Source organism: Brachyhypopomus gauderio, unplaced genomic scaffold (assembly GCF_052324685.1).
Source record: "Brachyhypopomus gauderio isolate BG-103 unplaced genomic scaffold, BGAUD_0.2 sc86, whole genome shotgun sequence".
Classification (NCBI taxonomy): domain Eukaryota; kingdom Metazoa; phylum Chordata; class Actinopteri; order Gymnotiformes; family Hypopomidae; genus Brachyhypopomus; species Brachyhypopomus gauderio.
In genome coordinates, this window is record NW_027506907.1 from 569,185 (window position 1) to 592,342 (window position 23,158).

Genomic DNA, 23,158 nt, shown 5'->3' on the forward strand with positions numbered 1-23,158 from the left:
CATCTTTATATGTTTTCCCTCCTGGTTCCAGCTCTCATTAAATAAAACCATGATCATTGCACCACTCTAATTACAAATGATTCAGGAGAATTAGACCAATTAGATTCTGCAGAACCAGACTCATGCTCAAGTGTCTGTGCATCTGTCGCCTCCCGTCCTTTCAATCCTCTGAGCCTCCCGGTCATTTTGCACAGTCTAGATTTATTGGCCGTTTGCAAAGGAATCAGCAACCCCCCCCCCCCCCCGAGATTGTGTGCAGCAAGATCTGAATCACTCTTGAAAAACATGTGCCCATCTGAAGTTACACAAGCGCCGTGTGATCTGGATTCTAATTCATACACTCTTCGTTAGGTTTGCTGTGGTTGCTGTTGTTTCGTTGTTTTTGCAGGCATTCCAGGGGTTGCTGGGGACACGATGTGAAAGGCCGATATCACACTGGCTGCTCTGTAGCGGGGTGGATGAGTTTTGACAGTGGGTGGGTGCTCTGGGCTTTCACTGTTTGTATTGATTCATCTGTCTCAGCACACCCACTGCATTTAAATCCTCCATTCTCTGCAGAGTATGGGGTGAAATGAAAGTAATTGAATTCTGGGATTGAAGACTGTACACCTATTCTGACTACTTTAAACACTCACTCATTGTCTGGAGTGATTTATGATACAAGAGAGAGATTTTCAACATTCTTCTAATGGAGCAAAACCAGACTGTTTGCATTCAGCTAATTAACATTGTTTCTGAAAGTATAACCTATATAAAAATGTAAATTATTTGAATACTACAGCAGTTCCTTTACTTAAAGTTTCACTCTGAAGACGTAATCCAGATGGACGCTTTCACTAGCAACCCACAAGATAACCAGTAAATTAGTGCAAATGATGACAAACGGTGAAGCATGTGACTGAATTTAAAGGTGTTACAACAAAATGGCTCCAGTTATCCTGCACACTTTCACCAAGAGTCTCACTCATTCTCAACACACTTCTGTTTCAAGGCCATGAATCTTTCTAAGCACTTGTAGGGGATCAAAATCTTGCCTTGAGGGGTACATGTGTCCACCATGAACAGCTGAAAGACCAATACAATTCATGTCTTCCTCTTTATTGAAAGCCTACAAGGACTTAAAACAAAACAGACATTGTAGAAAGGCATTTTTTGCATTCGCTTTTAGTCTCGTACATCCCTGAACATGAACCTAAGTCATTTCCATGGAGACGGGGGGGTAGAAGAGAGATAACATCAATAGGGAATAATCATCCACCTATTCAATCCAGAGTGAAAAGCTCCCACCTGCATTTACAGAGTAATAACAGTCAAGTTGGCAGGCAAACTGATGTTTGCATTGCTGTAAGTAATATTAAACCTAGACTAAGAGTGCCAGACTTCACAGCAGCAATAACCCAGAGAGAGACAACCATGTACGTGGATCTTGATAAATGGGCTCTCTATAAAGGTTTACACTTGGACCACACCTGGAGTTAATGTCATTAGCAACAAAACATTGTTCGGGTCAAATTGCTGTGTTCTCAGAATATTAACAAGGGGAATATATGAATCAATGATCAAACCTACCGTCTCCAGACAAAATGCTTAGACACGTCTTGATTCTCTGAAACCATTTCAGTCCAACAGAACAGAATTTCGATCACGTCTAACATGTTGCGACAACATTAGTGTTAATTACCTGCAGCTACATCAATATTAGAAGATCTATCATCACAACAGGGCCCGACTGCTGAAACTCTGTGAAGCGTATTCCAGTGCAAATAATTAAACAGATCATTGTATTTTTAAAGGTTTAAAAGGTTATAGATTTAATTTCCAACTTACTAAAATCACGCTCATTACTTCTCCTAAAAATCGGGCAAAACTCATCATGCAGCACTAAGGATTTAGGTTTACTAAAAGATCATGTGAAAACATAAAAAAAAAAAAAAATCTGAAAGACATACTATAAAACTCAGTAAATCAAGTCACACGGGCACACTTAAACCTGGTCTAGCTCTGGATCCATCTGTCTGTCCTTTGGAGACTCTTACAGCCTGCAGCTCTTCAAAGCTGTCAATAATGGCTCTAACAGGCTGAAATGAACGCTTAGAAAACATACAAAATCAGAACTCACAGACACATCTGCTGAATCCATTTGAAAGTTTTCCCTGGCCCAGCTGTCCATGCTATACAGACTGAGTCCCTGCAGATAAAAAGCCCAATAGTCCATCCAGACGGTATCAGGTATCATGGTTAAAAAGATCTGCCAGCAACCAATAACCAAACCAAAAATGAATAAAGTGTATTAGGGTTCACAGAAAAAAGGGCATTTCTAAACAACCTCCAGTCACTGTTGTTGGAAACCTGGACCCTCTCCTCTTTATCCAGTACAAGCAGCTTTTCCAACACCCTGGAGCTCTCACATCGAACATCTCAGAACGCCGATGTCAGTTCACTGGGTGCATGTAGGAGTTAGAACGCCTGGTCAGAGATTTTTGAGATATTACATTGTTATCGGGCAGCTGTGCCCAACCTGCTATTAAAGATCTGCCCCTCGGAGAGCAATATCTATTCTACCATACCTGATCCAGCTAGATCAAGTTTGTCTGGGCATTTTATAGTTTATGTGCTAAACTGGCCTGAAACTAGTCCCTGCTGGCCAGTAGATCACCAGTCATCCGATCACTTAAATCCGGAATAAGATTAAGTGGATTCAACTGGGCAACCAATTAATCAATCAGGTAAACCAGGAACAGGAATGGAGATAAATTCCACTCAGGAGCAGATGACCAGTTGATTGATCTGGGAGTGGGGTTGGAGTTTCACGCTGCAGAGGAGCAGGGCTGGAGAACCTGGACTCATGTCACTTCCTCTTCCTCCTCAGAAAGGCTTTGGCCTCCTTCTGCAGCTGTTTAACATCCTCCTTCCCACCGTCATCGGACTCGGGCACGTAGTCGGAGCCTTCGTCCGCCTCCTCTTCCTCGCTTTCGTCATTAATGAAGCTGTCCTCGTATTGGTCTTCATCATCATCGTCTTCAGCGCTACCTGGCACCGACATTTTCGCTGCAATTCATGAGGGGGGAAAATTTATACAATAAGCATTATTGTGAATGACTAACATCATATCAGAGAAACACTGGAAGATTTGATTAATAGAAGTACTGGAGTACTACAAGCATGGACGTAGTTTTGATTTCATAAGTGGGGGGGACACAACCTGGGGTGGCGAACTGTTGAGCGGGGGCTGGGGGGGGGGGGGGGGGGGGGGGGGGGGATTGAATGAAAATTGTTGAGCGCTGTGAACAAAAATTGTTGAGCGGGGGGGGGGAGCTCGGAGCTGCATGATCCTAGTGCTAGATTTGTCGCTATTTGGATATTGTTTTTTTAACCGTTTAAAAAGTGGGGGGGTCATGACTTCGTCGCTACTTAAATATTTGGTTTTAACTGTAAAAACTGGGGGGGGACCAAAACCGGCTTTTGAAAAAGTGGGGGGGACATGTCCCCCCCGTCCCCCCCCAAAACTACGTCCGTGACTACAAGTACTGTTTAATAGAAGCACTGAAGTTCAAGTACTGATTAATAGAAGTACAACTACTGATCAATAGAACTTTATTGACATGAGTGTGACAGTCCAAACATAAATGCTAATGTAGCTAATTAAACATAGAATCATATAGCATTATGCTAACAGGGACTGTCAATTCACAAACATTAAGTCGATTCACTAACCCTAGTGAGACATTACATTAGTGAGTGAGTCAGAGAATGAGAGGAGAGAAAATGAGAAAGCAAGGGAGAGAGAGAGAGAGAGAGAGAGAGAGAGAGAGAGAGAGAGAGAGAGAGAGAGAGAGAATGAGAAAGCAGGAGAGAGCACAAGAAAAAGAGAAGACATTTGCCATGTTTTTCATTTCTCATTCTTGAGATGTGTGGTATTTTGTATTAGTCCTGCTTTATCGTTTAACAGGCGTGTGTGGGTAATCACTGCAGGATATGAGGTTGGTTTGCGTTAATATCAAAGCACTGAAGTCAGAGGTCTGTTCATATTCTGCGTCTAATGTTTATCATTTGTTTGAGTTCATCTGAGGTTAATTTAAGGGAAACACAAACCTGGAGGTGTAGTGTGCTTGTACTGTTTTTTGTGTAAAGGGTTCTTCCTGGAAGAAATAAGGACATGCAAAATTAATTTAAACTACAAGAGTTTTCAGAACAAGGAATTACTTTGTAATCCCATTTAGTTGAATTCCACTCTCCACCAGATGTAATTAAAGCACAAATTGAAAACCCTGTGACATACTTCATCCAATAATGACAATTAGCAGGGAGTTGCAAATGAGGGTGTGTCAGTATGCTCGCATGCTTAATTAAGCACAGTAATTAACGATTGGCTGTGATTAGCATTTTGAGGTGCAACACTACTCTGACCAAACTCACCTGTAGCAGTCAGTACCATATGGACATTCAGGCCTGTCGTCACCTCCGTCACAGTCATCCTCGTTACTGCACTCTTCCTCATGGTCATCATCTCCTGGGTGACTACACTCACGGAAGTGGATGGGGTTTTTTCTGGAAGAAGAGAACAAAGGGAAAATGAGAGTGAATTCAGGCTGGTTAAATCAAGGTAAATAACTGTGTTGCAAGAGTGGACGATTGAAATGTACAATTCATATGAATTTTGCATAGTTGACAACTAAACACATACATGCGTTTTTCATTTCGCTGATTGCATCATAATGAAATGTTTACCCTAGAAGGTTTTGTTATTTCAAAGTGTACAATTCAATTTTAATGCCCACGTGTTGCAGGATTGAGCAATACTAAAGAGCACAGTCTGCTTCTAAGACAATAAGTGTTTTTTAACCTCCCCTGCCCCCATTGTAGAACTATTAGGACGTTTTTTTAGGAGGACACAAACACAAGTAAACCAGCAGGTAGACAAAATAACCACAGTAAAGAAGAAAAAGAGAAAAATGTATCAGAGATGATAAGAAAATGAAACAGAAAAATTGGATTATTATTTATAGTAATAATAAAATTATTTAAGCAGGTTAAAGGGTTCACAGATCTTTAATCTTGTTGTCACCTTTATGCTTTATGGGTAAAGATGTCATTTCAACAGCGTACAGAACGGCCAAATGAATCGGGCCTGCATCTGCCACGTCACTTGGACCCAAATGTAAGGAAACATGACACTGTGTGTGACTGTAAATATTCACTGGATGGAAAGATCCCATATACTGATTACAATTCTGGAATCCCCTTCTCGAATGTGAGGAACTGTTAAAAGTTCTTCATCTGTTAGCTGTTTGCAATCAAAACCAGAGACGTAAGACACTCTGACAGCCGTAGCATTCTTTGACATCACTGAAAACCCATGGAACCAGTTTGGACATAGAGACTTCATAGAATTTGACAATGGAGACTTAAGAGTCCTAACTTAAACGAGCGTTATCTGATGCTCAGAGGAAACAAACAACGCAAAGTAATATGACCAAACGCAGCAAGAACTTTAAACTGGAATCACACATAATCATTCCTTGTTTAGAAGGGGCTTTCAGAAGCAGATTATCTTATTGGTTGCTTTTGCTGAACTAATGCTTGGAACAAGAGTTTTCTAGAATTTTATCAAGGTATTCTAGAACTTTTTCAAGGTTTTCTAGAAGCACTGTACCTGTAGCAGGAGGTGCCATAAGGACATGGTGTCCGCTGCTGAGCTTTGGACTTAGAGCCGTCTCCAGGATCTGCGACCTTTGTCCTCTGGCGTCCGTTCTGTGAGGGTTGCTCGTTTGCCTGCGAGTTTCTGGGCTCTTCCATTGCAGGGGGTGAGCCTCCAGTTCCAGACCTCGGAGGGACCTCTGCTTTCTTCCTTCCTCTCCCTTTCACCTCCTCTTCCTCTCTCTCTTCTGTGTCAACCACAGCTGCCTCTTCACCAACCCTGACCTCGGGAGACCTCTCTGGGCTCAAATGAGGAGCATGAGCCTGGTCCTGCTGGAACAGTCAAGGGTGTCACTTGTTATGCACATAACATCCTATAGGAAATATCAACCCCAACACACTCACAACCCAAAAATGAGTAATACAATGTGGTCTTGAGAAAGGATATTGTGAAAGAAATGCACAATAGCTCACAATTGCAAATAAATCATTTCAATTTCAAGTTCAAGACACAAGTTCAACCAAGAAAAACCCCCAATTATTTCTAAAAAGACTTGGGCTTATGTAAGTCCACCCTGTGTCTTTGAAAAACAGCCCAGTGAGTCCAACCCTAGTGTGTCTTCACAGTGTCTTCACCATGATGCCACAGCTCCAGGACGTTAGCACACACCTGGCTTTCATCAGGGTCACCCGCCAGCCTGCGTGCTCTCTTCCTGGGCATCCGAACCACCTCACTCTGCTCAACCTCCTCCTCCTCCTCATCATCGTCTGATAAAGGCAGCCTGGCCCGAGCCTGTTCGCGCCTGGCTGCCCGTTTGGGCCGGGCCGGGTTTGGAGTGGCCCGTGCTGGAGTTCGCTTAGCTGCTGCTAGAGAGAGGAATAGCAGATGGAATAAACTGCACAAGGATCAAATAAACACAAACAACTAAATAAACACTATTACTAAATATTTTAGTCTCACAGAGAGAAAATACACAACTTCAAAAAATTAAAAACAAAAAAAATTGTTTTTTAGCACTGAGAGGACAGGGTTTATTCTTAAAAGTGGACAGACTAGTTGAAATGAAATGTGCCATATTTGTCAATTGTGATTTTTCACTGCAATCGAAATTTGTCCTCCGCATTTACCCATCTGTGCAATTAGAACACACACCACACACACACACACACACACAAGTGATTACTAGGGGGCTGTGGTGCCCCCTAGTAATCATGCCCAGAGCGGTGGGCAGCCCTAGTCCGGCACCCGGGGAGCAGTTGTTGTTAGGTGCCTTGCTCAAGGGCACCTCAGTCATGGCCTCAGGCCTGGGAATCGAACCCACGACCCTAGAGGGTGCTGTGTAGGCCCTGGCAAATAATACAGAGTAATACACTGATTTTCTTTTTTGTAGAACAGCGTTTATACACTCTTAGGTAGTATAAAAAAGGGTGAACCACAAATAACATGTTCTGATCCTAACAACACATAATTGGATAGAAAATGAGCAAGAACTGAACCAAGACCTCAGAAGAGCAGCGGCCTGCTCACTTACCTCTGCTCATGGGGGGGTGTCACTTACATAATCACATTTGACACAAAGAGAAAATCATGGAAATACGTTTTTTGTATGTTTTGATATTAAATTCAAATGAATGTATTTCTGGGTTTTCAGAAATTTGCTGATGAGACCATTATAAGCTTAATAGTATGCAGTTTTGTGTTTGGGACATTTAATTTTTTTACCCAGAAGTATACAACAAGATGTGTCTGAACTGAATACGACCAGTTGTGAGAAGCCAGTGTAATGTAATGAGCACAGGTGTGTGTGTATGTGTGTGTGTGTGTGTGTGTGTGTGTGTGTGTGTGTGTGTGTGTGTGTGTGAGAGAACAGGAGTAATGATGTTTGCAGTTTTCTTTGAATGAGTAATTGCAGAATCTGAATTATGGATGTACTGCAGTTTGCTGCTTTAGACATGTAAATGTAATATGTGTTTGGAAGTACAACGTAGAGTCATCATTTGATACTTGATATCAAGCAGTTTCTGTGCTATGGCAAGAGTGAAAACCACACTGAAACATCTGTTACAAATCACTGTTGGACTGCAATTGAGGCGTCTACCTGCTACAAATCGTTTACAAGAAGTGTACAGACAGAGACGGGCCCGCTGGGTGTAAGGGTGGTTTCTTAAGAATGAGAGAGACAGTAGCAGTTTTCAGACGCACTGGAACTAAGCTGGAGACGGTAGAACTGATCACCGCGTTCACAGCGGATCACGGTGGATCATCGTGAGTTGCATGTAAATGAAGTGATCCTTCCTTCCAGAGGGACGAGTTAATAAGGGAGGTGAAAGTGGGGTTATAGTTACTAATATGCTCATCAGAAGAAAGCTGGATTGTGGCTGTACTATTTAGCTTGACATCAAGATATGGTGCTTTTCCTACATATCTTTTGTAAGTGTATGTGAAGAGCAAATGTAACGAGTTCTGTGGTCCGATATTCCATGAACAGCGCCAGACTGGCAGATTATATTTCCTAGCGCTGAGTAAACAAAGCCTTTTACGTACCCATTTTTCTGAGATTGGTAACAAACATTTCCCAAACAGAATCAAAATAGTTAAGAAGAGAGAAAAAATAATCATAGACTTAAGTCAGACCTCAGAGAGCAAGTATGAAAGTCTAAATGAATATTCCAGTCATCCAGGAGAACTCCTGGAGCAAACAGAGGAACCTCTGACACAAAATGTTGAGATGGATGATCAGGTTAATTAAAATCGCACAAAACGTTTTTATTGCTAGAATTTCGGGGGTACGGCTTCTAAAAGTGTCACAGTGCCAACACGTATGTCATCTCTAAAAACCACGACAGGTCTTCCTCTCTCATGTTACAGCACCATCACGCGCTGGAGAAGAAAACGTTTTCGAAGTCGTCTCGTTTTTATGTAACTATCAGGTGTCACAGAAAGTCGCAACTGCTCGATAACTTGTGGGCCAAAAGGGTGTTTTTTTTTTGTTAGCAAACAACGAAAAAGAACCACAGCGATCTTACGGACCATTTGTCTAGCATCAGAGTCCAGTTCTGGTAAACATCACAACAGGTAGATGTTTTATCTGCCTCCGTCCGTTTAGTCTCAAGTCTCTGTCCGTTTTAGTCTGATAAAATAGAAGGAACACAGTGGCCAGCAGTGCGGCGTAAACCTATCCAGGTTGGAGAGCTATTTCTGCAGTAACACACTCTTCACAGTGTGGATAAACATCAGAGCACTAGAGGCAGTCAAACGTGAAGGTGCTGATGAGGTGGGCACCATTTTGTAGCAGAAATGTAAGGGATTCAATTCAAGCAAGGCTACAATATCCAAGATGAAACCCAGGAAATTCATCCAGAGTTACCAATTAGGAACAGAGTTAAAGCACGTTAGCATATCTTCAAGGCCATCAAGAGGTATGACATCAGCAAACAAAGACCTGGAAGCCAACGTCTCCGTGAGTAAAAGGGAACAAGAAAGAGAAGGACCCACAAAAGCCCACGCGATCCAGAGAGCAGCGGCCAGAGCAGCCCAGCACACCAGCATACGCTTCACCGCAAGTGTACCTTAATAGTGAACATTCTCGTGATCATTCGACACCATCATCACCACCAATAGAGATGGAAATGCCTCATTGTCGTTAACAGCACCAGCAGTACAATGTGATTGATTAATCTTAACCCAAAACCACTTATGTTCAATAATAATGAAAAGATGATAGCAGCGGTCATTATGCAAAGATGTTTGTGCTAAATGAGCCCTGCTGGCTTTCATTTATACCAAACCGTTTTAGAGTCCTGGATGGAAAATTCCTATGAAATAAAATGGTTGTTTATTGGGTTATAAAATAGTTGCTCGTTAAGAGTAACATACAGCCGCTGGAACAGCAGCAATGGTAGCAGAGTGAGTTGAAGGTGTGTGTGTGTGTGTGTGTGTGTGTGTGTGTGTGTGTGTGTGTGTGTGTGTGTGGGGGGGGGGGGGGGGGGGCATAATACTTATGAGTCTCTTTGGAGTCCTTTCTGAAGCATGGTCAAGACTTCAGTTTATCATGCTTTGTGTGGGTGGCAGCAATGTAAATGCAACAGATCCCTCAAACAATGTTTCAAGAAAGAAGCAAAACAGGATAAATGCTGTATGTAACTGTGAAACTGCTGTGTGCATGTTTGCATGAGTGTGTGTGTGTGAAATAAGTGATCAAACCGAAGTGGCATTTAAACATCTCCAGATGTGAGAGCTGTCAGTGGCCAGCGTGACCACGTGTGCCGGCCCAAGATGTTATCAGCTTGTAAAACAGCACCAGGTGCTTCTCTCCCACAGAGGAGCCACAGCTGGTTTGTACTGAACTCAGTCGATGGGCTGATAAAGTAGAAGAACCTAGTAAAAGTCTCTCTGAATGTCAGCGCATATGTTCAAACACTAACAAGCTGATCCAATGGTCACTGAAGCTAAATGGATAATGAACATTACGGGACAATCAAAGCGCCGTTATGACCTCCTGCTATTGATCATACTGAGTGGACTTAATGAGGAGAGAAAAGCGAGAGCAATACCAGCATTGAGAAAGAATGAGAGAGTATGAGTGAGTGTGAGAGAATGAGAGAGTGAGAGAGTGAGAGCACAAGAGTGTGAGAGAGAGTGAAAGTGTGAGAGAATGAGAGAGTAAGAGCGTAAGAGTGTGAGAGAATGAGAGAGTAAGAGTATAAGAGAGTGTAAGTGAATGAGAGTGAGATTGTGTGAGCGAATGAGAGTAAGAGAGAGTGTAAGAGTGTGAGAGAATGAGTGAGAGAATGAGAGAATAAGAGTGAGAGAGTTTAAAGTGTGAGAGAATGAGAGTGAGAGCATGTGAACGAAAGAGTGAGATTGAAAATGAGAGTGAGAAAGAATACAGGAGAGAATGAGTCAGAGAATGAGAGAAAGAATCACAAATTAAGAGAGAAGAGAATAAGAGTTAGATAAAATGAGTAAAACAGATTAAGAGAGAGTGAGAGAATAATAAAGTGAGATACAGAATGAGTGAGATAGATTAAGACAGTGAGAGAATAAGAGAGTGAAAGAATAAAAGTGAGTGATAGAGTGAGCAGGACAGATTAAGAGAGAGTGAGAGAATAAGAGAGTGAAAGATAGAATGAGTGAGACCTAAGAGAATAAGAGAGAATGAAAGGTGAGAGACTGAGAATAAGAGAGAGACAATAAAAGTGTGAGAATGAGTGTGATAGAATGAGAGAGAATGAGAGAGTGAGAGAGAATGAGAGGAGAATAAAAGAGAGAGAGAGAGAGAGAGAGAGACTCTTTCATGTGTCTTTTACTACACATAGAATAATAAACTTCCAGAAACCTTTAATAAAGCTCGGACAGTGTTTGTTGTCTCTTTCTGGCTGTGCAGTGAAGTGGTCTGTGCACTGAGGTGGTCTGTGAGGTGAGCTGGTCTGTGAGGTGAGCTGGTCTGTGTGGTCAGGTGGTCTGTGTGGTCAGGTGGTCTGTGTGGCAAAATGGTTTGTGTGGCAAAATGGTTTGTGTGGCAAGGTGGTCTGTGTGGTGAGCTGGTCTGTGTAATCAGGTGGTCTGTGTGGCGAGGTGTTCTGTATGGTGAGCTGGTCTGTGTAATCAGGTGGTCTGTGTGGCGAGGTGGTCTGTATGGTGAGCTGGTCTGTGTAATCAAGTGGTCTGTGTGGCGAGGTGGTCTGTATGGTGAGCTGGTCTATGTAATCAGGTGGTCTGTGTGGCGAGGTGGTCTGTATGGTGAGCTGGTCTGTGTAATCAGGTGGTCTGTGTGGCGAGGTGTTCTGTATGGTGAGCTGGTCTGTGTAATCAGGTGGTCTGTGTGGCGAGGTGGTCTGTATGGTGAGCTGGTCTGTGTAATCAGGTGGTCTGTGTGGCGAGGTGGTCTGTATGGTGAGCTGATCTGTGCGGTGGATTAACTTTCTCGCATTAGTCAGCTAAACACAAGCAGCTGTGAGGATGGTGTGGGAGGGCCAGAGTGCAGACATCACAGATGAGGCGCTCGCACAAGAGCGCAATTACCACGATAACATCAAAGCTCCTCGGCCCTTAGATACCCTGCTTGTGTTCCCTTCCCTGCAGCTCTCTGACTCACTCTCTCTCTCTCTCTCTCTCTCTCTCTCTCTCTCTCTCTCTCTCTCTCTCTCTCTCTCTCTCTCTCTCTCTCTCTCTCTCTCCCCCACTAGACAACAATCCCCGACATCTGACAACCGTTGCTAACTATCGTGCGCAGTTAGCAGCGGTTAACAAGCACGTCTCCACCGGCAGCCGGCAGCATTGCGAGCCGTGTGGTGGGTGTAGCGCTCCGTCGCCATGGGGACATCACCTGTTGCTGGCAATGATTTCAGAGCTGTTGGGGTGACGACCATCATCCATGCGGGCAGAAGGCGTTTTCTCTGAGGGGTGTCAGGGGCAGATGCTACCGTCCTGGAGACTGGAGCCTCACCCACCACCTGAGCAAAGACCACCATTCAAAGAACAGCACAGCAGACACACCACAGAACAACACTACATTTATAGCCACAGAGAAAAAAACAAACATTGGTAACTAAGAAACAGTATGTCAATTATGCCAGCTATTGCGATGTGAATTCCAAGGTTTCTGTATTCTACAGATACTGTGAAATTCTATTACACCTGAATTCTACAGTAAAGACAATATGAATTCTATAGTTTCTGGATTCGACAGTAAACATAAGGTCTACATTGTCTGAAGGGTGAAATGCTACAGTTCGGATCAGGGGACTCGATACCTGGCTGCAGGGTGTGAGTGAGGGCCCACTTCCAGCCCGGGGTGTGTACGCCAGCGTCTCCTCGGACGGCTGAGGAGGTTTCGATGTGTCCTCCACATCTGTGTCCTTGCCTGTCTCTACCTCACAGCCCTGACTGTTCCTGTGTCAAAACAAAACACACACAGAAAGCAAATGCAAACCTTATTCCCTTCATTCATCACCTGGTGTTCTGTGTGAATGAGTATTAAATAAACTAAAAGTTATGTTAGAAATCGTCACTTTGAAACCTCTAGATGGCCAACAATTAACCCGGATAAACTCTCAAAGAGTTGACAAGCGATGTTTTGTTTTATACTGGAAATCAAAGCCTTCTTAACTCTAATTTGTTAGTAATTAAGCATGAAAGTCTTAATTATCCGTGGGATCAGCTTTAACTTGGTCTTAAATGATTCTGTAACTATATCAATAAACACACTGACATACACAGACACATACATATGCACCATGGCAATATATTTCCTGTCATGTTCTAGTCCTAGACTCCTTTCTTCAGGTTTGTGTATATGTTGGTGTGGTTGGTTGTATACGTGTTCACCAGTCTCGTAGACCTAATGTGTTATACGCGGGGCTTGTTATGGGTTTGGTATATATTGTGTGTGTTTGTTGTGTCCCGTGTTCATCTTTGTGAGTCTACTTCGTGTTCCATGTTGAATATTTGCCAAGCGCTACTTCTAATAGTCGCCATTGTTGTAATAAAGCTGTGTTCTCAAGATTACTCCAGTTCAGTCTCCACATACTGCCATACCTCGCAAGTTACATTTCCTTATTCATAAATGTGAATTGCCAGGCATATTTTATTGTTCACACATTATATGCTACCGCATGTTATAATAGTGTGGCATATTTAGCATGCCGTATAGCGTTATCACGTTTATGAATCTGGCCTACAGATTCAGCTCCTGTTCAGTAAAGGGTAAACAACTGTAAAGGTTTGTTTTTGTCAAGAGGCATTAACATGAATGCATTTTATGTTATAGTGGGTCTAATTTACAAAAAGTTAATGAACATACTCTCTCTCTCTCTCTCTCTCTCTCTCTCTCTCTCTCTCTCTCTCTCTCTCTCACACACACACACACACACACAAATCTGCCACAACACAAAATGACAAGTGAATAACACTGATGATCTCATTACAACAGCTGGCGATGGCAGAGAGCTGTCAGAACACCTGGACCAGGGGTACCCACACCTTTTCATCTTGCGAGCTACTTATAAGATGACCAACTCAAAATGATCTACCTACTATAAAAATGCAAAACAAAGTTATTTCTTCTATATTATCCTTATTTAAGTTATTATTATTATTACTATTTAATATTGTGTATTCTTTCTTTCATTTTCCATTTAGGATAAATAAATTATTTTATTTATTTATATTTATATTTATAAAGTATTTTAAAGTACACTCTCAGTCCGCAATATTCTTCCAAAGCTGTTGGGTCAAATCCTCGGTCGTGGTTTCAGAGCGCCTTGTAACTGTATTCCTCGATAGCTGGAGAACGTTGATTGAAGATAATATTTCAGATTTGTTTTTAAAGTCTTGGAACAAGGAATTAGCTGCTTCGTCTTGGACGGACTTCTTGTGTTTAACAATTAAGTGACTCAGCCGAAATGATGCATCTGTGGCTGCCTTCGCTTTTGTAGTCAGATGTTAGAATAATTGGGATTTTAGTTCTTACACCTTTCTCCTTCTCAGCTCGCTTTTCGGAGGAAAGTCAATGTCATAGTTTTTATGAACAGTCCGAAAATGCCGCTCTACATTTCCCTTCTTTGGAATAGCAACAGCAAACACACTAAGAATATGACATAGTGAAACAAATCCTCCTCCCATTCTGTTTGAAGTTGTAGGTTTTAGGCTTCTTACCCGGACCAGCTAAGGCACTCATTTTTATACCTTTTGTTGTATTTAGTTTAAATAAATTGGTACGCTGAAAGGTAACTGAACAAGTTAGCGCGGTTTAACACGCATGCGTAGGTTGTCAGAAGTTCAGACGTCAGATTGGCTACCCTGTCAGTCAATCAAAATACAAATGTTAGTGCAGATGGACCATAGCCTGTCATTCATTCCCTACATTTTAATGTCATGCGATCTACCCACACTTCCTTCGCGATCGACCAGTAGATCGTGATCGACGTATTGGGCACCCCTGACCTAGACCATCGCAGCTTGACCCCGCCAAGCCCCTCACGCCACTGAGAGTGTCAGAACTGGAGCGATAGACACAGGTGGCCGGACTGAGGAATCACGATGGAGTTTTTCCCTCTCTCTTTTTCCTGGGGATGAAGAGGAGAGACCGGCGGTGTGGAGTTCAGGGAAGTGTTCCTGCTGGGAACCCTTGAGTTTTGGCGTTGGCGCACATCACGTTGACACATTCCACATACCGAAACACTGCCACAGAACGAGTCCACAGGATTCCCCAACAGCCGTGGGAAAACGCCATGCATGGACGAAATTTTGATTTCATAGGTGGGGGGGACACAAATGGCTTGAGAATTGGGGCGCGGGGTTTACCAAAACCGGCTTTTGAAAAATTGCAGGGGACACGTCCCCCCGTCCCGCCCCAAATTACGTCCGTGACGCCGCGGAATATCCACTCAGTAGTGGCCTGAGAAATACAGGCACATATATAATATTTGACCCTCTGAGAATTCTAGAGTTCTATTCTTAGTAAAGTAAGCATGTTAACCATGACACAAACGATTGTCTAGTACGCGCATTCTGACGTAGTTCATGAAAAGATTACATGAGCTGCAGATGTAACAGGGCCGATATGAGGTAGTGGAAACTGTACATAACGCTGCACTCGGTGCATCACTGCTGGGATGAAGGTTGACAAATGAAAGCAGACTGATAAATGCCTGCAGTCATCGCCACTGTATGCTGAAACGGACCAGACGCCTACAAGCCAAGGATAGCCAGATGTTGTGTAAGGCCAGGAATGGCGTGGCTCCTCCGTGGCCACTGTTCTATGTCATGTTCTGTTGTATTAAACAGTGACAATCTAGCGTGACCTGCCAGGCCAGGGGGGTTGATTGCCTCATTTTCTGGCTTGTAGAAGAGGAATTCTCCTGTGAAATACTCTCACGCGAAAGACAAGGAAAATGCGGCTTGTTTTCCTTGGTGTAAAAGAAAAAGTGCAATTTTTCAATTTAGCTTCCGTTTGCAAATCTCTGCAGATTGGCAGTTTTGCACAAGCTCCTTTCTTAATTCTGAGCTTTAAACCGTGCCAGTCTTTAAATATACATTTATTTAGAGGCAGCCGAACAGCGGAACGGTGGAATGGGGGAACTGTACAGTGGCAGAACTATGGAACAGTGGAACAGCGGAATTATAGAACAGCAGAACTATGGAACAGCGGAATTATAGAACAGCGGAACTATGGAACAGCGGAACTATGGAACAGCAGAACTATAGAACAGCACAACGATGAAACAGTGGAATTATAGAACAGCGGAACTATGGAACAGCAGAACGATGAAACAGCGGAACTATGGAACAGCGGAACTATGGAACAGCAGAACGATGAAACAGCGGAACTATGGAACAGCGGAACTATGGAACAGCGGAACTATGGAACAGCGGAACTATGGAACAGCGGAACTATGGAACAGCAGAACTATGGAACAGCAGAACGATGAAACAGCGGAACTATGGAACAGCGGAACTATGGAACAGCGGAACTATGGAACAGCACAACGATGAAACAGCGGAACTATGGAACAGCAGAACGATGAAACAGCGGAACTATGGAACAGCGGAACTATGGAACAGCACAACGATGAAACAGTGGAATTATAGAACAGCAGAACTATGGAACAGCACAACGATGAAACAGTGGAACTGGAACAGCGGACCTGTGGAACAAAAATAATTGTTCATTTAAATGTTTATGTAAACCCTCTTTTCCAGTGTGGAATCAAACAGCAAAGGACATGGAGATGAGAATTACAAACACAAAAACAAAACGTATAAGCAGAATTCTGTCCTGCTTCTGTCTGCACAGTAAATACTCGCTCGGCACTCCAGACACAGGCACTTATATGTGGTGGTGTGAAACCTTGAATATCATGTAGGCTATGATTTTCAAGCAGATGCAAATTAGACCATCTTGAATCAATTAGTCATGACTAATCATTCACATGACAGCCCTGATTAGTATGATTCAATCCACCCAATCAGGTGCGTGCCAAGTGTTTGAGGAACTTGAGAAGGCCAGTCAACTAAAGACACTAATAGCCGTGTGTGTGTGTGTGTGCGCCAGAGAAAGAGACAGAGATACAGAGAAAGAGTGTCACTCATACTGTGCCTAAAGCTAGAACTGAAAGAGGTCATCAGTTCATAACTAAACAATACCCCAAACAAAAGAAACACCACCGACTGGACACCAGATCACCCTGACTGGTATTTAGGAGCAGACTGATTTGGGGAATTTAGTTCTCCTTCCTAAATGAAGTCAGACCATTTCAAATAACTCTGCTAAAGCCTATGTGACATTTTACAAACCTGCTTCTCTTTCACCAAACTTGACAAAGAAATAAAACAGCTTTTTCCATAGCTGACTTCACGATCTATCACTATTAAAAAAAAGAAGAGGGTCAACAGGTGCATTTTCCAAAAATGCAGAACACAGATAAATCTTTACTTGAACATTTACCTAAAATAGTCTCCACTCTGATGAATATGTAGCACCCCTGACCAAATCCAGAAACTGGTACATTCAAGCTGAGTGTTTAGTGCTCTGAATGCCAAATTACTGTTTATTACTTTGAATGTAACATTACTGCATGCCTATTACTCTGACTATATCACTGTGTGCCTATGAATGTATCTGCTCCATTGCTGTGTGTTACCTGGGTGTACCCTCCTTCGTTACTGCATGCACTTTGTAGATATATTTCCCAGGTAGAAGGGAGAACATGGACCCTTCGCTCAGACAATGCCACTGGTCCTTCTCCAGTGGCTGGGGAGATGCCTCCAGAGATGTCTGAATGAAACAAGGGTTGGTGTGTATCTGCAGAAGGCATATAAGAACATTAAGAGGGTTTGAAGGCAGCTTGAAAAAAAAGAAGAAAAAAAAAAAGAACATAAAACATATCTTTAGTTGCAGGTAAATTCTACTAAATTCGATGTCAAAAGAAATATAAACAGTTGCTAACAATGATTCATAATATCTCATTCTATGTCATTAACTGTGTTCTAAGCCAGTTATATATTTATATAGAAGGAAACAAGGAGCAAGAGCAAACGAGAGAGGTTCTGTAATCAAAACTTTTGATGTCTTCACATCAAAGGTCTACCCTCTCATGTATGCACTCCAAAACTGAAAAAAGCACCATCATCTCCAAAGAGATGAGACAACAACGAGAGGCCTGTAAAAGCCCCACAAGCTGACAGTAAATCATCAAACACCTACGGGTTTAAGACGCAACTGTCCATCCTGGTTCTCCAGGACCGCATGGTTCCTAGACACTCTTTTATCACTGACCTGGAGAAGGAGGATCAGGGAGGTAGAGAGAGGGAGAAAGGGAGAGAAGAGGGGAGGATGTGAGGAAAAAGCATGGATTAGTAAAATGAGTTGTTCCAGCAATATGGCAATATATTCGGTGTGGAAATACATTTGGGAAATATATTAATATATAACAATAATATGTGTTATATATAATAATTACATAATATATATAATATATATGTAGGGATAAAGAAGAGTCACAGAGCGCACCCTGCATCAGGCAGTCTGTTCATAAGAAATCTGTGTTCTGATATATTTGAATTAAATGTTTTAATTATTATTATTATTATTACATTTCACAAACATCACTGTGAATTAGAAATGTCCCTGTAATATTGAATGCCATAAATATATAGGTCTATTCTGGCCGTGTCATAATGCTACAACCTACGCCGGACTCGTTTAGGGCTTGCTGCTAGATTAGGTGGACAGTACAGAGTGTGTGTGGTGCCATCTGGTGGAGCTAGACTGCAATTACCAACAAATAACAACGGTCTCTAGTGTGAAACCGAAAGTAAGATTTTAGCCAAGATTCCCCAAAAGCTAAAATAGCCAAGTACTACAAAAATCCCCATCGTTTGAAGGTTAATAAAGAAATTACACATTGAATATGATCAGGTAACGTTGAAATAGTAATGCATGACTCACGGCTAGAAACGGCCCTCTTCCGAGGACAGTATTCCCGTACGGCAGGTCCAGGGGGTCTCCTCCATCCACCTGCTCCAGCTCAAAAGCAGGCATCCTAAATGTAGAGACGCAGATATTCACTACAACAGGCATCCGTTTAGCGACGTGACCCTAGTTTGCCTCCACAGCCCACCACAGAAAGTTGTCATGCAGTAACTTTTTATGTGACTTGCATGCAAGCAATTGCTCCAACTGAATCACTAGAGCAAGCAAAACGATTGGCGAGGGGAGGTGAAACTGTGCCGAACTGCGATGAATTTGTGACAACAACGTGCACGGTCCCATCTAGCTAGTTAACTAACCTATTTTGGCCGATGTATCGATATATATTTCTAAGGCTGGCAAGTGTAGTTGCATAAATGAGTACGAGCCAATCGTGTTATTATGCAGACCACTCACCTGTAGGTTCCGTGGACACATAAACACCTCAAAACATTCAACAACAAAACAGCGCTGTCCACATTACACTAGTTTGCTGAAACTTCCGGGCAGCGGCGGAAGCAGGCGCATGCGCGGTGTATTTTAAAATATATATAGTAAACTAGGAAGATTAGCAACATGCCCGAGTTACTATTTACCCAGCCATTATGTCAATTTATATAAAATATTTAATATTCCTTGCGTTTTAAAATTGCATATTCCTTTACACTGTTGTCAAATCATTCACGCCTGCGCAGTGAGAATGGGCGTGATTGCTACGTCACGGCTGTTTTTATTTTCGATCTGGTCATTTAAACGGTCGGTTGTCAGGAAAGAGCCGCCGCTGTTTTCAGTACTTATTTTACTTTCGATTATGAAATTGACGGTCCGTGTGTTCACTTTAGTGTAAGTACATAAAATATGTTTAAGCAAATTCGAACTTAGTAATCGAACAGCATTCCGGACAGCTATGTAAATATTTACAGTCCTGTACCAGCTAACAGTGTTTATGTGTATGTATGCATGAATATTACCCTATATATGTATGCATCTATCTATCTATATATCTAGTTAGCTAATTAATTAATGAGTTAATTAGCTAGCTAACGGAAAAATATGTAGCCAGCATCTAGCCAAGTAACTATAAGCGCTACTATACGCAAGATATTCCTTTTTAAAATGTAATTTTATGTATGTAGACCAAATGTTTCAGAATTGCAAACAGGGTTAAAAGTAAGTTTTACCTGAACCAGATTATAATGACTCTTTAGATTCCTTAAAATGCTACTTGAGTATGTAGAGACTTAACTAACAGTACCTCTCATCTCATTACCAGCTAATGAACATGTTACAATAACACTTTGACCCATATCTGGTTTATGAACAAAACAGCAGCACCTGCTGAACTGGAGACATAGAGGATGCTGAGAGATGCAGCATGTCCTTAGAGGGAGCCCAGACACCTGTGTTGTCCATGAAGAAGCCCCCCCTATAACGTCGGGCGAGGGTGAGCCCGAGCGGAACTTTGTGGCGACGTTGCCGACGGAGATGAGCGTGCGGATCTTCGGCGAGCTGGACGTGCGCAGCCTGTGTCGTGCTTCGCTGGCCTGCAGGCAGTGGAACAGCATCATAGAGGCCGCCGACAACCTGTGGAGGAGTCACTGCCTGACCAGGCTAGCCGTCTGCCGCAGAGAGGTGGACGGGGACAGGCGGGAAGGGATGTCCTGGAAGGTCAGTCCCCCTGGATGGGTGTGGGTTTTTTTTTTTTTTTTTTTTTTTTTTTGCGGTTCAGGTGCTTCTTGCAAATGGGATTTACTATTGCCACATTCAGATGTAGCAGCCTCAAGCTTAATTATTAGTATTACTTACATTTTACAGTGTATTTAAGAGGTGTGACTTCTGATAAATGGGTGGTATCCTGAATTGGTTAAAAGCAGATGAAAGAATGTGGCTTGTGGTATAGTGCGGAGCAAAAAGAGCTCCTTGCGTGTTCCACAGCTTGTTTGGTTTTTGACCACTGGTTTGTCTTTCTGTCAGATTACTCTGGTGCGGAATTATCAAAGGGGCTGTGTGAAGAGGCGATGGCTGAAAGGGAGGTACAGTGATGTCCGCTCTGCAGAAGACCTGCCCCCAAACAGCATGTGTCCTCTGGACGTGGAGACCTGGGGTGAGATACTGGAGGCAGAGCTGGAGAGATAGAGCCCACAGCCTGCTGGACTGCTGGACGTAGCAAACCATAAAGCACTTAACACTCACTTTATGTAATGACATGAGTTTTATTATGATTTTAAGATGTGTGTTTTGTACTCAGTGTAAGACCATTGTGGATGAATGTCATAATGAACATTAGAACAAGTCATGCTTAAAAAAAATTTAAGCCTATTTGGTGATACTGAATGGACACATTGTCACAAAGTTGTAAAAATAGAGTGAAATTAAATTATTTTCTCCTGAAGAAAATTATAGTGATGAAAATTAAATTTCATGCAATTGAGATTAGTTGAGATGCATTTAATATAAGCCCTGGGTTGTTTTTAAAAGCTAATATATTGAGTCTGTGATTAATTATCTTATCAATCTCTCTTTTATAGGTTTTGTTTGTTTACTAATGTTGCATTTCATTGATAAAAACTCAGTTGAACAAATGGCCTCCATATGCCAAGATACAATTCCCATATCTCACAACAGTTCATAAATGATGAAGACTATGTCTTACTCACTGGAACGTTAACAACAGTAGGAACTGTTGCTCTGTGATGCCCTCTGCTGAAATTTATCAATGAGTTTGCCATAAATGTAGCTGCATATTAAATTAATTGGGAATATTGTAGTCATATCAATCACATTCAATTAGTGCCATTTTCTGACTTATTCAGTCATTGTTTCTTATTTCCAACTCTTGTATGTGTTACATTAACACTTATGTTCATAGCATTCCAACACATCCACTTAATGAATGGAGCAATGTTTGAATCTAGTTACCTGAGATCTGTTGAATGCTGCTCCACAATCTTGGATGTTAACCTTCCACATTCAGTTTCTTTTTCAGACCCTGGAATTGTTTAAACTTTTCATATTCCTTCTTTTACATTTCCCCCCTAGATGGGATTACTACATCTATTGCCAGAGCCGTTTTCTGCATCTGGTTTGTCTGCCATTACTTGCTTGTCTATGAGTGTCTGAAATTCCAAGTATTTTTACCTTGGGGAATTGGGATAGCCAACTCAAATGCCTGATTCTGTAATCAAGAGACCACATGACAACATTTTTTCTACTAGAAGATGCAACCACAAACTGGCTTGTTTCCTGCAAGTGACAACCTGATTTGCAATCTTCTGGTACTTGAAGTGTGTGATGCCGTGTATTCTAACAAATTTCCATGATTTTCTGGAGTAAGAACAGCTCCACAACATTAAACACCCACCACCATACTTCCTTTTTGGCCTGACTGTCCATCTTTTAAACCAAAAAGCTATTTCTTTTCCTCTGACCAAAGAATCCAGTTCCAGGCAGCATTCCAGTAATGTTTTACAAAAATCATGCACTTGTGTTTATACATATTTGACAGCAGAAGTTTTCTTATGACACACATTACAAATAGTTTGTTGACATAGAGGTGCTGTCTCACTGTACAGGGCTTACAGTTTTTGGACTTTACATTATTGCAGTGGAGCTCCAGCAGCCGTAGTGGCTGTACGGCTAGATCGAATGTTGAGAACAGAACTGAAGCTTAATTGATTCTATGTTCTGGTCAGACAGCACGACTGTTCTGCAAATATCGCATACACACAAATTTTAGATGTATATTGCAAACCAAATCTCTATGATACACTCTATCTAGAATAGTGCAATGGACACATATTCCTTCTAAGGAGAATACAGCTGATGCAGCATCTGGAGGCTTATCGGCTACAGCTTTTCTCTAGTGCAGGACATGGATTAATGAGCCAGAGTTCCTTAGTATCTGTGGAGAAATACAAACTCTATTAAATCAAATATCTTGGTCAAAAGTACAAAGCTAGCCCCATAAAATCGACCAGCAAAGGCCTTGTCTGTTCAAACAAAGCTGCTAAAGATGGTAACAGGCATGCTTCAAAGGTAAATAACTCTAAAGCATGTCTAATATGTGTATGGCCCCTGAACTCAGCTGATACCACTTGCCGTTGTTCTTAAATTGCATGTCTGTCTATTGTTATTTGTGCTTCTTGGTAAATGTCTAACTTGTAAAACACTAGGTAATGATATTGACTCCTGTAGTTTAGTAGTAGTCTGACTCAATGGTATCTTGAATTCTGGCCTATCCGTACTATTACCTAGGATGAATTCTGTAATCAGATGCAAAGCACTTTGTAAGTCGCTCTGGATAAGAGCGTCTGCTAAATGCCGTAAATGTAAATGAACTAGGCCCCTGAGTGTGTTTGCTGGGTTATGGAGATTATTTGTTTAGATGATGTAATTTTCAGGCATAATTTATGAATCACATTTTTCACTTATACCCAGAGGTGATATGTGCTGCCTGATCTTTTGTTAGCTTTCTAGTTAGGGTTCACACACACATAGTGTGGGAACCCTATTGTAATTGTTAGGATTTTTAGGGTTCACACACACAG

At 42.1% G+C, this 23,158-nt stretch overlaps 2 protein-coding genes across 5 annotated transcripts; one reads left to right on the top strand and one right to left on the bottom strand.

Annotated features, from left to right (window-relative positions):
• Positions 1-1,077: 1,077 nt before the first annotated feature.
• On the bottom strand, positions 1,078-19,151 carry aplf (aprataxin and PNKP like factor). 3 transcript variants are annotated; one of them, XM_076991818.1, is made up of 11 exons: positions 19,029-19,151; positions 18,591-18,684; positions 17,847-17,918; positions 17,284-17,444; positions 12,394-12,532; positions 11,967-12,093; positions 6,308-6,501; positions 5,654-5,970; positions 4,417-4,548; positions 4,093-4,139; positions 1,078-3,048 (listed from the first exon to the last, which is right to left on the bottom strand). In XM_076991818.1, exons 2-11 carry the CDS (start codon positions 18,681-18,683, stop codon positions 2,849-2,851), a joined length of 1,482 nt encoding a protein of 493 aa, XP_076847933.1. In that variant the 5' UTR covers position 18,684; positions 19,029-19,151; the 3' UTR covers positions 1,078-2,848. The 3 variants fall into 3 exon arrangements, with proteins under 3 accessions (XP_076847933.1, XP_076847932.1, XP_076847931.1); XM_076991817.1 differs by having other exon boundaries at positions 5,654-5,967; positions 6,308-6,504; XM_076991816.1 differs by having other exon boundaries at positions 6,308-6,504.
• Positions 19,152-19,343: 192 nt separating this feature from the next.
• On the top strand, positions 19,344-22,953 carry fbxo48 (F-box protein 48). Of its 2 annotated transcripts, none has more exons than XM_076991840.1 (3): positions 19,344-19,454; positions 19,941-20,279; positions 20,586-22,953. In XM_076991840.1, the coding sequence occupies exons 2-3, from the start codon at positions 19,980-19,982 to the stop codon at positions 20,745-20,747; spliced, it is 462 nt and encodes a 153-aa protein (XP_076847955.1). In that variant the 5' UTR covers positions 19,344-19,454; positions 19,941-19,979; the 3' UTR covers positions 20,748-22,953. The 2 variants fall into 2 exon arrangements, with proteins under 2 accessions (XP_076847955.1, XP_076847956.1); XM_076991841.1 differs by having other exon boundaries at positions 19,416-19,561.
• The last annotated feature ends 205 nt before the right edge of the window (positions 22,954-23,158 follow it).

Coding starts and splice junctions, on each gene's coding strand:
- aplf (XM_076991816.1), bottom strand. CDS start 18,683: ATGCCTGCTTTTGAGCTGGAGCAGGTGGATGGAGGAGACCCCCTGGAC. Junction 6,505..11,966: donor GAAATCATTGCCAGCAACAG/GTGATGTCCCCA, acceptor TCCTCTCTCTAG/CAGCAGCTAAGCGAACTCCA. Junction 4,140..4,416: donor TATGGTACTGACTGCTACAG/GTGAGTTTGGTC, acceptor TATTTCTTCCAG/GAAGAACCCTTTACACAAAA.
- fbxo48 (XM_076991840.1), top strand. CDS start 19,980: ATGCAGCATGTCCTTAGAGGGAGCCCAGACACCTGTGTTGTCCATGAA. Junction 20,280..20,585: donor GGGAAGGGATGTCCTGGAAG/GTCAGTCCCCCT, acceptor TCTTTCTGTCAG/ATTACTCTGGTGCGGAATTA.